We start from the raw sequence: 17500 nt of genomic DNA, 5'->3' as shown, positions 1-17500 counted from the left end.
TGGTGAGGTGAAAGGTGAGGGAGGAGAAGGAAAGGGGATGGCGTGGTGTTAGTCCCAGGAGACAAGAGAAGTTCATTAGTGTCCAGAAGAAAGGTGACAAAATCGTAAAGATCACAACAGACCCGCCCAGGATGGAATGAACGAAAAATATATAGTAATAACAATACTTGAACAAGCTTTCCACAGTTGACAGGGAAAAGATAGTGAGCGAGCTACTCTCCAAAGGCAGTGCGACGGGGTTCGAGCTTTGTCGAACAAGCAAGACTCCAGAGTGTGTGAGAGCGCCCGACAGGGCAACAGCCGGGAGGACCTATTTGGGTGACAATGCACCAAATCTGCATGACAAGGTGGTGTTCGTCGTTGGGGGGAGGGGTAGCGGTGGTGGTGGTGGTGCTGGTGCTGGGGCGGGAGGGGAAGGCGGTAATGGTGGTGGAAACCTTCACATTGACGAAGGGAGGGAGGGAGGTGGGGACAAAGATGGAAGCGGTTCATGCGCGAAGAGAGAGAGTAAAAGAAGGGAGAGAAGATAAAAATAGATAAAAGAAGGTTTACGCGTAGAAAAGGAAGAGGGGAGTGGGGTAGAGAGGTGGAGACTGCCGAGAGACGAAGAAGGAGGATGGAAGCAAAAGAGGAATAGAAACTACAAATGAAATATCTTATGGATGCATAGAGGAGACTAATTGGTAGGGAGGAAGGGGAAGAGGCAGAACAAGAAAAACCTTCAAAAAGATTACACACTTTCCGACAGGGGAAAGAAAAACTGATGCTATAAAAATCATTTGAAGTCTAAAGAGGAGATCACTTAGGTGGAGTGTCCTAAAAAAAAAAAAAGGAAAAGGAAATATATATGAAGATCATACATGTTGATAATGTGAGATTTTTTAACGCTCCAAGTATAAGAGGCCTCCATACTCTGAGTAAAACCGTTTTGCGATAGCCATAACAGAACAATTAGATACCAAACTCTGTTTAAAAAGGTTAATATATATACATATATATATATATATATATATATATATATATATATATATATATATATATTCACCACAACGCTTTGAAAGGTTGCACCAAACGCAGAATAAAATATGATGGCAGCAGCCAGAAGACTAAATGCAAATATTTGAATCTCCGTGAAAAGGACAAGAAAGGCGACATGTGCCATTCAGTAAATGATAGTGAGCCATCAAGCAAAAATGGGGCCCACCGTAGAATCCGTAGTTGGCATCGGGCCTTCCAACTTGGCGACGCTGTTACCTTTCGAGCAGATTCTCTCCCGTCCGGTTGGCAGTCTTTACCTCGGCCCAGGTCTCACTCCCCCCCCCCCCAACTGGCACTCTTACTTCCACTCCAGTTAGTACTCTTGCTTCCACTCCAGTCTCCACTCCTGTTGGGCCCAAATTGTCGATCTTGTTCCTTCCAGGTATATGTCTCTGTTTCATTACGCATAGCATTCTGTTCTATCCTGGCTGACATTCTGACCACTTTCCAAATGTCCAGCTCATTTGTCCTGTCGAGGAATGCAGGGCTGGGGGACGGTGGGAAGCAGGGAGGCAGAAAGGAAGGAAGGAAGGAAAGTACTTTCCACAAACCCTCAGCTGTAACAATACAGAAGGGTGTATGCACAGACACGAAGACTGTGTGTGTGGGGGGGGGACTCGTCCAGGGTACGTGTCAACATGTCTATCAATTTACGTTAGGATGCTCTGGCCAGGAACCCCGAGATGTATGTGGTTGCAATAATTCCTTCCACGGACCACTCGGCCTGCGTCGTGGCTGTAGCTACTTGGGAGGAGGAGGGGAGGCTGAATATTACTCGAGGTTGTCACAGACATGGGCTACAGCGCCAGTGGGGAATTCGTGTGCACTGCCTGTCGTGCTACGATGCAGCAACTGAGGCAAATGTATGATGAAGTCAAGTCACAAGGATGGATGGTATAAAGTGCCGACTAAAGACCCTGGTAATTACTTTAGACCGTGCCTACGTTGCTGCAGCTGGGGTAAGGCATGTCATAGGATGGAAGGATGGAGGGGGAAAACCATGGTGGTGGCGATAGAGTGAATGTATGGTGAGGACATACTAAAGAGATGGAGCAGTAGGGAAGGGAGACAGTGGCGAATGCTGGATGTCGAGCCCATGGTGTGCCAGTACCGGTATGCAGGACCTGTTAGCGGAGAGGCAGGTCGGTTGATATGGCCCAAGAGGAACAATAGCTCGTTACCGCGCTTGTCGCGCTGGGAGGGGGAGGGCGGGCGGGAATGAAGGGCGTGCAACAGGAGCCGGGAGTCGAGGTATCGGACGTAAGGCCTATGTGGCAATGGCGTAGAACACCAAGTGATGCAAGTGTGACATGTAACGCAAGTGACACAAACGTGACGTGTAACTTGAGTGACGCCAGAAACGAAAGAAAGAAAATTCGTACCACTCTTCAATCAGTAAAAACAATCACATGCACGTATATACGCTTTCCGACCCGACCTCAATTTATAAACAGTAATTTCAATGACCCTAGAGACCAGTAGACTAGTTAGTGCCTTATATTAACCACTATCAAAAGGAGTTGTCTTCACTTCGACCCAAAATGTCCTAACAGGGTTCAAGGCCCATCGGTCGTGGCCTGGTATTTGTGATAGAGAGCTTGAGGTGGCAAAAGTCGGAGGTGGCGTCGGTGGTGGTGGTGTGTTGGTGGTGGAGGTGAGGGCATAATTCGTGAAAGGCTTTGTCGAGATGTAATGGTGCGACATAATGTGAAACCGTTGCGCCCTTGCTACATTTCATCGGCAGCGACGGCAACAGAGAGAGGTCGGGGGAGAGGGTAGAGGAGGAGCGAGGCACACAACCGGCATTGCAAGTTCCTCGATCTGCAGTCATGCACTACCAACCTATACTCTTCTTTTCCCAAAGTAGTAAACCCTTCCTCCTCCTCCTCCTCTTCCTCCTCCTCTTCCTCCTCCTCCTCCTCCTCCTCCTCCTCCACCTCCTCCCAGTCCTTCGTGTCCTCCCTCTGACGCCTTAGCTGTCGTGCACCTCGCGGCCGTCACCTCTTTGAGGAAACTGTTCCTAATACGTTGTCCAATTTGAGTCTTTTGGCAACGCGAGGGCCGGCCCTGCGATGCTTATCAGGGTCTACATAAATCTTTCTATAGAAGCAAACGCGCGGCAGCACCGATAAGGCCTGGGAGCAGTTTGGGTCATGGGCTAGCGGGTGTAGGGGAAGTGGAGGGAAAGAAGGGGTGGGGCATAATGGGGTTGGCAGGGGCCCTATAGGGATCAGAAAGGGTCCGTCAGAGGTCACAAAGCCTTTGTAGGCGCAAAAGATGAAGGGTCTTTGTGTGGCCCAGGCGATCTTAGTGATGGGCAAGGAGATGGAGAGTATTATTTCAAATTTGGGTGGCTCGGATATGTCGTGGGGTGAAGGATTTAAGATCTGGGCCGAGTGAAAGTGGAACTGAAGAAGGTTTCCCGGTAGAAATGTTGGTCTGGTTTGTCATGCAAGTCTCGGGCTAAGAAGCGGTAAGCTAGTGCAAACAAGGTTACATGGCCTACCATTGAGGGATACATGACCGGGTGAAATGGTGAGGTAGAGTAGGAAGTACATGCACATACATACGAGTACATGCATGCATGCATACATACGAGTACATACATGCATGGATACATACGTACACACATACATACATACGTGCATACATACATACATTTATATATATCAATGTATACATTGTGTGGGTTTTGATCGTGTTTCACACGACGCAGACTTGCGTTCGAATCCAACAACTCCCAGTAGGCAGTGACTTCTACTTGTCCTGGAAGTCTGAGCACGTTGGGCAAATGGGGAAAGTGGAAGGAGCCGCCATATATATACATATATGCACTGTACATATGATATGCGACGGCAGCCCCATAACAGCTGTGATGGAAACGGGCAGGAATTCTGAAAGGCGCAGGGGCGAGTCAGGCCCTGCAGAAGTGGTCTCCGATGCAAGACTCGAACATGGCTCGCCATTGGTGTAAACCATGAAGGGACGCTGCTATAGGGTGGGGAAAGGAGGGGTAGGGAGGAAGGGAAAAATGGCGAGCATAATTGAGTACAACGTGAGTGTCATGAACAAGCATAGTGTGGGTGTGGGTGTGAGAGAGAGATTGTAGTTATCATGTAAGAGTGAGAAGAGGGTGGTAATGGGGCGAACGAAAGGGTGATGTATCGGGGGAGAGAGAGAGGGGGGAGGGGAGAGAGAAAGAGAGAGGAGGAAGAAAATGAGGAAGGGAAGAGGATGAGAAAAAGATGAAGGGAGAGAGGAAGGAAGAGAAAGAGAGGGATAAAGGGCTAGTGAGAGAGGTAAAAAGGGCTATGGAGATAGTGAAGAAGGGCTAGGGAGAGAAACAAAATAAGAGAAGGGAGAGAATAAGGAGGTGGGCGGAGAAAGCGGGTGAGGGAGGATGGCGAAAACAGTGAGGTCAGCGAAAACAGGGCTAATGTTGACCACTTGGTGTAATTTTTTAAACGATGACGGCTCCGGATTAATTTGTCGACGAAGTGGTCTGCAGTCCCTGCGTCTGAGGAGCAGAGAGGACTGGAGTGCGAATGCAGACACGTCCTCTAGTCTTGGTTGTTCTACCATACTATTTTCACTTTGCAATTCTTATGCTGAGTATATTGTGTGTGTGTGTGTGTGTGTGTGTGTGTGTGTGTGTGTGTGTGTGTGTGTGTGTGTGTGTTTATATATAATTATATATATATATATATATATATATATATATATATAATTTGTGTGTATGCATATGTTTACACGAATGTTATTCTATGTATTTGAAATCGGGGGCGTTGCGCAACGCGTCGCCACGACCGTTGATAAGCCCAAGAGTTGCCGGCGCCAAGCAGCAATGTATCAGCCACAGTCTGAGGTAAACAAATGATCTGGAAGCGGCGGACCTTCGCTAATTAACGGCATCGTGAGCTGCTGCTCCAGGAGGTAGTGGTTTTGGCAGCTCCGGATTCATTAAGTGCGTAGCAGTTCCACAAGTACCAGTTCTCTTGACTCCATCGTACGTAGGATATACATGAAAAGGTTCTTTCTCAAATATGTTACAGGGAACCTTTTGTTACATATTATTAAAATATAATTAAGTTTCCATGAATAATTTAGTATAATGGAGTTTAAAAGGTAAACGTTTAGTGTTCCTTAAAAGGAGCCTTACGCACTCGTGGGTTAATATCCATCCGGATTCCGGTTCCTCAGCTGAATCAAGTCGCCAGGGGTCATCTGCCCGGAAGGGCCTGTCAATGGACAGTGATCGTCGTCTTTCTCAAACCTCGTCAGTCTTCCTCCACACCACCTTGCCTTATGGTTATTGTTCTGCATCGCTTACTCTTCCTTTGCTTCTGCCCCTGCATCCACTTTATCTACCAAAGGCTCTAACCGTCTTAATCGGTCCTTCAATCACTAAGCCCTGACCGAACTTTTCGTCCTCAGCACCCACGGTCTCTTCCTTCCTCTATTACTCAGCTACACGCCAGTCTGCATACACACTAAAATCAACCAATAAGACGACGCCACGTAGCCGAACTCTTCCTTCTTCCTGCGTATATTATACATGTATTTACTCCATCCTTGTCGAGTTCCCAGGAAAACGTCCGATCCACCGTCTCCATACATACAAGAGTTATTTGACGCAGTTACGCACACAAACAACAAACATGACACCAGGTCGCACCTCGTTTCTTTGCCACAAACCTCTTTGGTGTCCCCTTCCTCGCTGGAAACGCAGCTCACCACCAACCCCACCCCACTCCCCTTCCTCCCCTACTAACACACTCCCTCTCTCCCCTTGTCCCTGCCTAAATGCGTCACTCCCCTACACCCCCTTCCCGTCTGTCTTGACTCTCTCCCATCTCTCTTCTATTTCTCCTCCTCCTCTCTCTTTCCCTCCCTCCTCTATTCTCTCTCTCTTCTCTCTGTCATTGGCATGCTCTTCAACAGCCACTTTTACTTTTGTTTTCATTCTGTATGTATGTGTGCGTGTGCACGTACGTGTGGGTGTCCAGTCTATGTGCTCACGCAAACGGGTTAGCACAAGCGCATGGGACATTTCGAATGCATAACCACGGCGATCTCGTTCACTGATTCTTGATATCAATTTTTCATCATGCCCCTTCCGCCACCTTCCTCTCTCTCCCTTCCCCCCCTCCCCTCCTCATCCTCCCCCCGACCCACTCACTTCCTACCCAAGCCCACCCCGAGTTCGCGACCTCCCCCCTCCCTCCCCCCCCTTCCGGGCCATTAGTCCAACCCTTCCCATTTCATCTCCTTACATCTCATTTAGTTTTCCATTTTTTCTTTTGTTTCCGTCTACGTTCTCCTTCGATTTCGCATATGTCGCTCCGTGGGTGCTCTCGTTTTTGCCATCCTCTTGTCTCTCCATTCTCCCATCACCCATTTCTCATTCCATTCTCGTTCTTCAACGTGGGCTCCCTGCTGAACCGTCAGTGGGCCCCGTGGTTGGTCGCTTCCGCGCCATTGGTCTGAGCTGCCCTTCCTCGGCAATATGCTGACCTGTTACAATTTGCTGGCGTAGCCCACACATAACCCTAACCCCCCCAACCCCATCTTCTTGACATGGGACTCCCCTTTCACCTATACACGTCCTCATTCTTCGCCTACTTCCTCTTGTCATCTTCAGTGAAGTCTCCCCTTCCCTCGTGAACTAATCGTTGGCCCCTTCCCTTTATCCCTAGATCCCCCTTCTACTTCTCCTGCTCCCCCTCCCCTTCCCACTTGTCCCGCACGCCCCTTCTCCGTGGGCATGCCAGGAGAATTTACTTTAGTCAACCCTCCATGTTTTTACTTCCTTAATCCTCTTCACTATTAATGTACATACTTAATCCTATTCCCCCTTCCTCTTAGGACACCCTCTTTCCCCTTTTGATACTTGTACTTATTTTCATTGCCCCCTCCCCTTCCCCCTCTTCCCCTCTTCCCCTCTCCCTCTCTTCTCTCCCTCCCCTTCCCACCGTTAATGTCCCGCGACTTCCGTGGGCGGGCGGAGCGGGCCTTCCTTCGGTCGCACCGGGACCTCACTTCGGTCGCGCTCCGCTAGTGAAGGGCGATCTGAAGAGCAGCAGCAGGAGTTGTAGCAGGAACATATGAAGACTTCTCTCCTCCTTGAATCTACTGTTCTTGACCAGAGGAGCCTCAAACTTTTCTCCTGTCCCCTTCCTACCCTCCCATCCCCGGCTACCCCACCCTTCCCCTTCTTTTCCCTCCAGTCCCGTCCATCTCCTTCATTCATAGGCCCCTTTCCCCTGCAACCTGTCTTTCCTCTACTATCCAGCCCTTCCCTCTCTCACGTGGCCATCTAACACCTCACCTCCCCCCCCCCCCTCCCCGGGCACCAAATCTCGCCCTTCTTCCCCGTCTCGCCCTTTCAGCCTTTCCCTTGATTCATCAGAATACATCTACCATTTTCCTACTTTCTCCTTCTGTCTGTCTGTCTTCTCCGGTGCCCACCCCACCAGCAACATTCATTTTTATATCGTAATTCCCTCCTCTTCTCTCATCTCTTCCCCTCCGTTTTCTTTCCTCTTACTCGCTTCCTCTTCCTATTCCTTCCTCCATTTCCCACCTTCACTTTCCTTTTCCTCCCCCATCCCCTCTCATGTCTTTCTTGGTTTTCTTTCCTCCTTTTTCTCCGTTCTTTCCTATCCTCCTCCGATCTTGTGCCTTACCTTTCTCAAATCTTTCTTTCCCCTCTCATTATTCTCCCTCTCCCCTCACCTCACGCTCCATCCCCATCTCTCCTTCAGTCAACCAACTTTGCTATTCTCACTCCGTACAAAAACCTTTTTCATCTTTTGCCACCCCTTACATCCATTCCTACATTTTTCTCCTCTTGGTCCCTCTCCTTTTTATTACATATGCAGAGTACACATCTTACCTCTCTGATTATTTGATGTGTTTTTTTACACTATTTTGTAGTATAGGGTACTTTCATATATGTGGCAATTTCTGAAATACTTGTCAAGAACCTTTACATTTCCATATAGTGGAAAACAATGAGGATGGCTAACGGTTTGAGTACACCAAACCCGCGCAATACCTCTTGCTTCCGACTTAAAATCCACCTTTTCCGAAGCACCTTCGGCCAGAGCCTCGTGCAAATGTCATCTTTGCTTTTTCCTTGCCTCTGTGCTCCTTTCCCAATGGATCTCCCACTTCCTTCCTACCGACTTGACCCCATTCCAGTGCTACCCTTTCCCATCTTCCCGCCATCAGCAATTTCTTTAAACCCTTCTCTTGGCATATGCCATCAGAACAACCCCACTGAGGACCAAATCTCTGGGCACAAGAAAAGTGTTCATTGACAACGACTTTATGCATAGAAGAAATATTGCCGGTGACTATGATCAGTTTTGACGAAACTTTCGACCATCAAGTCGTACAGCGCTCGAGAATACGGCGGGGTACCCTGTGATGTCTCTAACTCCCCCACATGTGCGTCTACGCGATATCTTGGCTTATAGTATCGTCGTTGCAGTAATGGGGTGGACAAGGAATTTATATGTTGTGTAGCAATAGCTGGCCTTTGGCCTCATATTACTATTGTGTAGGTTAAGTCCTTATTGCGCCTCTACTACAGGCATTTGTATCCATATGAAAGCACAATCTCGGCCCTGCCGAGCTATATTTCTGTGCGGCTGTCTTCCTCGCTACCTTTGGGTACGCACCAGTGTTTACAAATAGGCGGGTGCTGTTACCAAAGCCACATGCCCCACTGCCGTGTTTTCTGTACCAGACCCCCCTCCCCCTCCCCAACTTCCGTTTCGTCCTGTCAACAGCATTGCCATGATAACCCCACCCCGAACGACCTTACGTCGTCACTCACGCGAGGGGGGGAAGGAGTATAAGGCGGTTGAGGAGGGAGGCTTCCTTTGTTTCCGACGGTTGGAGAGAGCTACGGAGTGTGATAGGGAGATTGGGGAAAGGGGAGGACCCAGGGAGGAGGAGGATGTTGGAGGTAGCAAGGGAGAGCTAGCGGAAGGGTTCGATGGAAACAGGAAGATGGTACGCATGAGTAAGATGATGACGAATGAGAGTGAGTTAAGGGTATCATACGAGGGCTCTGGAAAACAAGAGCAAGTGAGAGGGAGCACAGGATCAGTGAGAGAAAGGGAGAGCGGAAGGAGGAGGAGGAGAAAAAGGTAGAGGACGTGTTGAAGAGGAAGTGAAAGCGGAGGTGCGTACGGGGGAATGGGGTGGAACGCGGGCATTGAGCTGCGGTACGACAGGGAGGTTAGATTCTTATATTTTGTCAAAAGGTCCCTTGACATGTTTTCGTTTTATCCCCTTGACACGTTTCTGAATTAGTGTATCGGTGTCAAGTTTATTACATTATTGTGGGGAAGGAAGGTGGTGGGGGTGGGGGTGAGTCAGAAAAGGAGAATGAGTATACGAGAACAAGTGTCGGACTCCAAAGCAAGCAAAGAACGTGCTCTTTCTCTCTCTCTCCTCCCTAAGTCCGTCCCCGGTCCCTCTACCCTTAACAAATCTCTCTCCCAGCTGAGCTCAATGCCGGGCGTCCGTGAAAGGTCCGGCATGAGTCTATATACATTGAGTTGGTCCTGCAGTAGAGGCGGCCTAGTCTCGCTCAATGGCTCCGTACCCGCGAGCTCGCTAGCCACTGCGCGACCCTTGCACCTCTGCCCCCCCCCCCTCCAACCTCTGTCCCTCACGCCGCGTCCAATGTGACGTTGCATTTGACTCCTGGAACCTTCTCGTTTGTTTGTTTTTCTGATCTGACAAAAGCAACAGTACGAAGAGAATACTCTTGACGTTGTGGTTTGGCCAAGGAGACAAAGGAGGGGACCGTGTCCCAATTGAAGACTTGATTCTGGTCTCCCTGGTGGATTTTGGGATTCTGGACTTCGAGGAACAGTTGCTCGGGAATCTGGAGTCTATTCAGATGATGTGTAAGGGTCTCCTAACCTCTTGATACGGTTTAGGCAATCTAAACACCTTTTACACGAAACGGCACATGTGTGAACATTACTAACTCACGCATGGTGCAGACGTTTTGTCAAATATTTGGAGAAGCGGTGAGGGTTAACTGCCGTCTTTGAATCTTCCTCTTTTTGTAGATTCATTCAGATTTCGACAAAATGCCATTTGTCACGTTCACATATCACCAGACTTCCTGAACTGACGTAACCAAGTATAACTCAAACAGACTTTGGTGAAATATCTAACCCGAGTGAGTCTGGCGAAATACAATTCGGCACAATGGAAAGTTACTCTTCTCAAGTACATCCGCGACCCAAAGGAGAACAAACGTGGGAATAGCACAAGAAGGGACAGCTGCTCGCCGCTTCAGATACAAACTTGAAGATCTGGACTAAAGTGATTATCACACTGGGATATTTTTCCTACAACATCCATTTGAATAACTAGAATGTGACTTCCTACAGAAACTTAGACTTCTCTAAGAACATTTCAACAGTATATCCAACATTCATATAGGTTTAGTCTTCTTAGTTCATCATCCAGCTTTGCTATATATGACGGAAAGATAATTTTATATTTGAAGATTTGAACAATTAAATATTGTAACCGAAGTCATTTTTACTCAAATGAACTCTTAACTGTCGACGCTGGTGAAGACCGTAGGAGCCCAGTGTGATAACCCCTTAACGAGATCCAGATGAATTGTGGAAGTTTCAGGCTAATTCATTCGCTTCACAGGGGTAGGCGGGGGGGAAGATTCTCTTTGAATGAGATCGTCTGATGGCAGCCAGAACAAATTTACGAATCGCCAATGCAAATGAAAGAGCTAACCAGTGATTTTATATATATATATATATATATATATATCTGAAGTGAATCACCAGTAGCAGCGAATACCATACAAATATTTTCCGACAGTCGCCCCGGGGGGCCTCGGTTCCAATCCCGGAGTAACTCTCTGAAATAATTTGTGTGCGCGCGCGTGTGTGTGTGTGTATTATACACACACACACACACACACACACACACACACACAATGTATATATATATGTACATATATATATATAATATATATATTATATATATATATATATATATATATATATATATATATTGTCATCCCAAAACGCCCGCATGAAGAATCGTCACCCCATGAAATTCCACCTAAAGAATTGTCACCCCAGTACGCCGAATATCAGCAGTGGAATAAAGATTAGGTTAGGTTAGGTTGAATGAGGGTTATACTTATTGCCATCAACTTATACAACCGAAAAATCGCAAACCCAGGATGGCCCACATGAAGAATTGTCACCCTAGGATAGCCCACATGAACAATCGTCACCCTGTCGAAGACTTGGGTGACGATTCTTCATGTGATCATATATATATATATATATATATATATATATATATATATATATAAATTATATGATATAATAGAATGACGTCATCACATGCACGTTATTTAGCAGAAAGACTAAACTCTGGTGTCAAAGCCGTTGAGATACATCATTTGGGACGTATTTCACGGGACCGCGATTTTCAGTACTCGGGTTATGAACAGCTGAGAGGTTTCAGTGTTATAAACAGTTCCATTTCACGGGCTATGTCCGTGTTATCTAAGACACCTCGCGATGCGCGCGTGTGGCCGTGTTGACTTGACAGAAGATCTTATTTCACGCGCTGCTTACACGGTTGCTACGAGACAGCGGTCCGATGCTGTTGAGCGCGGGGGTCCCATGAGGGAACTCCCACCCCCCACCCCACCCTCTTCTCCTCCTGCGGGCCCACGCCGACTCTTTGATGCACTTGGTTCCTGGATCTGACAAAGTAATGGTTAATTGACTACCTCTCCTCTTAGGCTTGGTTCTCGAAGCCTAAGTTCCTTCTTGAGCGAAAATTATGTATGGAAAGGAAGGAGAGCAAGGAAAGAAGAAAAACAAAAAACGATTAGGTGTGCGTAATTCTAATCCCTCAGCTGTGGTGACATATTTATTCGTTTATTTATTGTTCTGGCTGACATCAAGTTGTTTGTATTTGGCTAAGAGGCTGGACATCCCGGGATGCAGAGAACACCCGAGAAAATGCAGACACCTTTTGGCCGCAGTTTCTCGGGTGTCTCGCATCAAGACATTCTGGATTGGCTGACATGTTAACTCGGGCCAACACGATCCCTCGGTTGATCGAGACACCGTTTTTTTCTGGTGTCAACCCTTAACCTGAATAAAACGTCTAGCTTAAATTAAGATCCTGTTCAAACGTGTAAATAACGGTGTGGTACTGAACGGGATGATTCAACGCTCCCATTAGGGTGTCTGAAGTATAAACCCCCTTCGCTCCGGTGACTCACTCTATAGACTTTGACCTGGCTAATGGCAAACGATTTCATTTGCCTGAGAGCAGGACCTTTCTCCGAAGGGGTTGGGCTACCTCGTCTGGCCATCCATTTTGATGCTTCTGGTCCTACTACCCAAGGGAGGGAGAGGGACAGAGTCCCTAAGTGACGTGTTGTAGTTCGTCAGGTCTGCTGCTTGTATGCCTGGCCGGGGAGACGGTTGTCCGTACGTCTAAGTGTTTACTCCGCCTTAGACCCTCACTCGCGGCACCGGCAGCCTCAATACACCCGCCCGTCCTGTGTACTCAACGCAACAACTCACACACAAACTTGCAAACGCTTTTCCTTCCTGGCCCAGCTTTGCTGCTCGTGCCTGCTTGCTTGTCGTCTTCCTTGTCCTCTTGCCTTGCCCCCAGCCTGCTTGACTCGCCCCTCTCCCTTGCTTGATTACCTCATGTGCTGTCTGCTAGTCTTACTACGAAACTTCATGCCCCATTACCAGACCACTTGTGTATCTCTCTTCTCTCTTTCTCTCTCTCCTCTCTCCGTATCTGTGACCCTCTTCGGCTGTTTTCCTGCGTGTGTTCGTGCCCCACTCTCAATGCGCTTTCCCCAATGCGTATTTGTACCGTATAGTGACAGTGTCTGCCATCCAGCCTTCCTACATGAACAAGACGAAATGTCAATCATCTATTACAAATTGCGCAATTTGTCGTAACTCCGAGTAATTCATAATGGCCAAATTCCAGAGCATTTGCCCCGAGCTTCGCTCGCTCTCGCACTCGTAAACACGCGGGAACGCGACACACTCCACCCTTATCAAGCCTAATCATTGAAGAACCCGCTCCGATTGAAAGAAATGAATACAGAAAGACAGCGAGACGGGCCTGAGGGGTTGCAAGCACCGCGTCAAGTGCGTGAGACTGTTAGTCTGGCTACGAGAGGACGATTAGCCGTCAATGACAAAACGTGGCGCGGTTGAGGGTGTGCACTTGGACAATGGTGGTGCTGATTTAGCAGAAAGTGCACGATGGCTTGATGACGAGTGTGCACCGAAAACGTCCCCGTAGTTTTTTTTTTTTTTTTTTTCTCTTATCCCTTCTTTCGGCTACAACTGGAGGTGCTGAATAAAATCGTCTGGCGGTAGATAGTTCAGAACGGACGCCTTGCCTTAACTTATGGAAAATTTAATGGTGTTCGCCTGGGCAAAATATATAACGTATGCCGCATGGCTCAAGAGGTAAATCAAGAAAGTGTCGAATAACTTTATTACAGAAGCCCTCCTTACCTGAATAAAATCGCCTGGCGTAACCCAAAATAAAATTTATACTGCGTTACCGTGTTGTAGGGGATGGTGATGAGGAGTACGAGAATAATGGTGGTGTTGGCGGCGGTGGAGGTGGTGGATCTGGTGTTGGTGATGCCAGGCCGATGCTGCTGCAGCAGCGAGCGAGACGAAGAGCAAGAGCTGAAGCTCGGGTCGGTCCAAGTGGCAGGGGGGATTCAGGACTCGAGTCGGACGCACGTGCCTTCGCCTCGATGGGTGACGTCAGATAAGGACCACGCCTCCCTCCACTTGGGGCGCGGCGGGGAGGGGGGGGGAGGGAGGAATGTGAGATGGGAGGGCATGACTTGGGGGGGGGGGTTCGTGTGGTGTAATGTGGCGTTCACAGTGTGTATTGTGCTCTTGTTGTGGGCCACAAGATCTGGTGATCAGGTAAGTGCCTGTACAGAATCGCCCAACGTCGGTCACAGTAAAGTCTTCAAATATCTCAAATTTGGACACTATAAAAGGTTAACTCCTTCCCTACCGGGTAGGGGGTACCACGGAGATGAATAAAATAGGCTTTAGGCAACCGGAACAAAAGGAAAAGTGTTACAGGTACGGAAAGGGTCTATACACAGTCTCGAGGTATTCTGCTGGATGCATGTCCACAGGTGACGCGTTTGTTTCTTGTTTACAACCTCCGGGATTCCTTTGGGTGACCACACCAGCCCGCTGGCAGAAAGGCACTTATATTTAGATGTTTATTGACTTTTGTTGCATTTGCAAATGAATATCCTTTATCGTACAGATTGCCGCAATTTCTTATGCAGGACATCGGCTGTTTTTTGTTAACCACTCCGTTTTCTGTTATTTGCAGATTCCGGTCATGCTTGAAGGTTGCCCGCTCTGCCCCCGCCGATATGATAGGGAACATCTTCTTCAATGTAGTCAAGACGCAGTGCTTCGTGCTCAAGAAGGAGAAGGTGTGCAAGAAATCCTCCTGGTGGAGCCGCTGCGACAAATACGGCTACGAACGGAGAGCCGTCCTGCGGGAGCCCATCCCTTGGCAGTAAGACTTGCTGGAGAGAGGTTTTCATATATGTACTACCTGAAGTCAGAAGTTCTAGCCGCCGCATCAACTGCAGCAAATAACATTCTTTACCTGTATCTCCGCCAAACTGGATGAGAGAACACAGTTCTACGTGCCCTGTGTCAACAACAGAGTATTGAATCGTGGCGCTGCATTAGTGTCGGTGGCGCGGCCGAGAAGCTCTTGCGGCGACGGTTGGGCGTGTTGGTTCGTTTAACGGCGTTTAACGGACAGGGAACTCGGCGTGATTCAACGCACGACCTCCGGCTGTCGGAGAAGAGTGCAGCGACACGTTCCGTGTTCCCACAGAGAATGCGGCCCTATCTTGTTGCACCGGCCAAAACCTTTGGCAAAAAAAAAAAAAAAAAAAAAATGGTCACACCGAGACAGCTGTATGCATCTGTGCGACAAGACGAGCGAAACAACATGTCCAGTTCCTTCGTGCCATTGAACCCACGGGTCCAGAAGCCGAACCTGCTGCCGACCATAACGCAGGGATCGAGAGGGGGATCGAGAAGAATGCCACAAGGTTCTCCACTTCGAGACCCATAACTGGCGTGGTACTGGCTGCGCGCGCACACGTACACACACACACACACACACACACACACACACACACACACACACACACACACACACACACACACACACACACGAAAAGTGTAACCAAGAGCATGGGTGAGCGATGCTGGGCAGATTTTTTTTTTTTTTTTTTTTTTTTTTTTTTTTTTCAATCTTCGTGCCGGCAAGACAAACCAGGAAGTTGACTGCAGCCATCTGGCTGCGTCAGTCCGGTCATCGCTGACGAGACCACGTCGCTCTTGCCCATGGTGCTCACGGAAGCGAGTGCCAGCCTCACCCGCGGGTTCTCCTAATGTTCCTATATAGTCTACAGCGTCCAAAGAACGTTGAAAATAATAGAGTACAAAGTAGATTTTGTAGTTTTAACATTAATGATTCATTTGGCTGTAATATATTAGCATTCTCGCTTTCATATGTATGTTCCCGTTAAAAGATGTGACAATATCTAACAACTTCGTTTATGTTTGATTTGTACAGTGTTAGAAAGTTTTAGATACGAAGAACTAGGTTTGTATGTTATAGTTCCAAAAACCTTTCATTTGTGCGCGCTGCGTTGTCCAGTCAGTGTATAGTTCTGCTGAGAGAACGATGTTATTACATGTATAGAACTCTGGGGGTTATATCATGATGACCATGGGATTGGTTCACATTATTTTTTCATAAAATGTACGAAACAAAAATAATTCGCAGGATCTAAGTCAGGTGTGCCACCTAGTTTCAGTATCGATACAATAGTACGTGTGAACGAATAACTTGTTCAACCTTGGAGGAGGTACGTACTTCCTCCCACGCTTAAGTCTCTCCCGGTGTTACGGGGGTTATCACATTGGGCTGTTTCTTCCCACATCCTACCTATGACCTTCATTTGAATAACTAAACTATGACTTTGCTTACAGAAATCTAGACTTCTAAGAACATTTCAACAATATGTCTAACATTATTATAGGTTTACAATCTCTTAGTTCATCATTCAGCTTTGCTATATCTGACGGGAAGATAATTTGATATTTGTAAATTTGAAAAATAAACTATTGTAACAAAAGTCATTTTTACTCAAAACGAACTTTTAACTTTTGCGTGTCGGCGTTGGTGAAGCCCATGGAAGCCCAGCGTGATAACTCCTATAGGGAGAACAGCACCTGTACAGGGACATGCTAGAAACAACCTCCTAAGAACGAGTGCCTCTTCGGAGAAGAACCATTGCAGTATTCATTTCACGATTATCTGACGATCCTTTCCAAAGACAGTGGGTATTTTAAGGAGTATGGGTACCAGGACCCTGAGGCATATAATATCTGAATTCTTCTGGGGAACTCCTTGTTTATTAATTGTGCCCAACTCACTACACTGAGACTGGAGGAGCTGCAAAACGTGAGACTTTGCGTCCCAGTGTCCCCATGTTGCATTCGAATGACTGATGCCACGCAGACACAGCACAACCCCGCGGGATGGCAACAAGACGACGAAGTCCTGCAGTCCAGTCGTATGACTCACTCTCATCTCGTTCACTTGGATGCAGACGTAGCAACAAACTATTGATGTACAGAGTGCAGTTGCCTGGCCACGGCCTCTCCACTCTTTATCTCGCCTGCGGCCGGAGAGGAAAGTCCAGTGGATCAACTCGAAATGACCGGGGTTGGTTATCACCAATGCGCCGAGTTGCCCGGGAAAACAGGTTACCGTTCACAGTTTATTATACATATCAACATTTTGTATGTTGTCTTTTTTTTCCACCCGAGTGAGGAACCTCGCACGGGGAGGTCAGACTATTATCATAAGCCGAGAGATTGTACATTCCAACCCTAGTCTTGCGGTGGAAGAAATGTTTATGCATGTATGCGTGTGTAACTGGTATACGAACTCCTGTATTTTATTTATTCCATTACTTTGTAAAATGTATCAGTCAACATTCAAACTATGGGAGTAAAATAAACCATAGTGAAAACCATATTGTATCCTTATTTTTTCTTTTTTGCAATAAACCGAGAGAAAATATATCTTGTGTGTGAATTGTCCTTCCTCTTTTAAGAAGACTTCCTTTCTTCTGGACCAGAAGAAAGGGTTGATGAGTGCCAAGTACAGTGATGGGGCCCATAAAAGACCATCTGACGTAAAGATTAGCCCGCCTTATTCCCCCATCAACTGATATGGGAAGACGTCGGGAGACGCACGGTGAGGATCTGGGTATGTGATGACAAGGACGAGGAAAGAGTAGCTAAAGGGAACACCT

General features: G+C 47.6%; 1 protein-coding gene across 1 annotated transcript in view; it reads left to right on the top strand.

Moving 5' to 3' along the window:
- The window catches only part of LOC143035584 (uncharacterized), a 62223-nt gene extending 44956 nt beyond the window's left edge, over positions 1-17267 (top strand). The window contains exon 7 of the mRNA XM_076202453.1: positions 14476-17267. Within this exon, the coding sequence (XP_076058568.1) occupies positions 14476-14671 (196 nt within the window). The 3' untranslated portion in view covers positions 14672-17267. The remainder of the gene's footprint in view (positions 1-14475) is intronic.
- The last annotated feature ends 233 nt before the right edge of the window (positions 17268-17500 follow it).

The sequence above is a fragment of the Oratosquilla oratoria genome, chromosome 2, assembly GCF_046742065.1.
Source record: "Oratosquilla oratoria isolate Oo_2021 chromosome 2, ASM4674206v1, whole genome shotgun sequence".
Classification (NCBI taxonomy): domain Eukaryota; kingdom Metazoa; phylum Arthropoda; class Malacostraca; order Stomatopoda; family Squillidae; genus Oratosquilla; species Oratosquilla oratoria.
The sequence above is the reverse complement of the archived record's forward strand: the minus strand, read 5'-3'. Positions and strand labels throughout refer to the sequence as shown.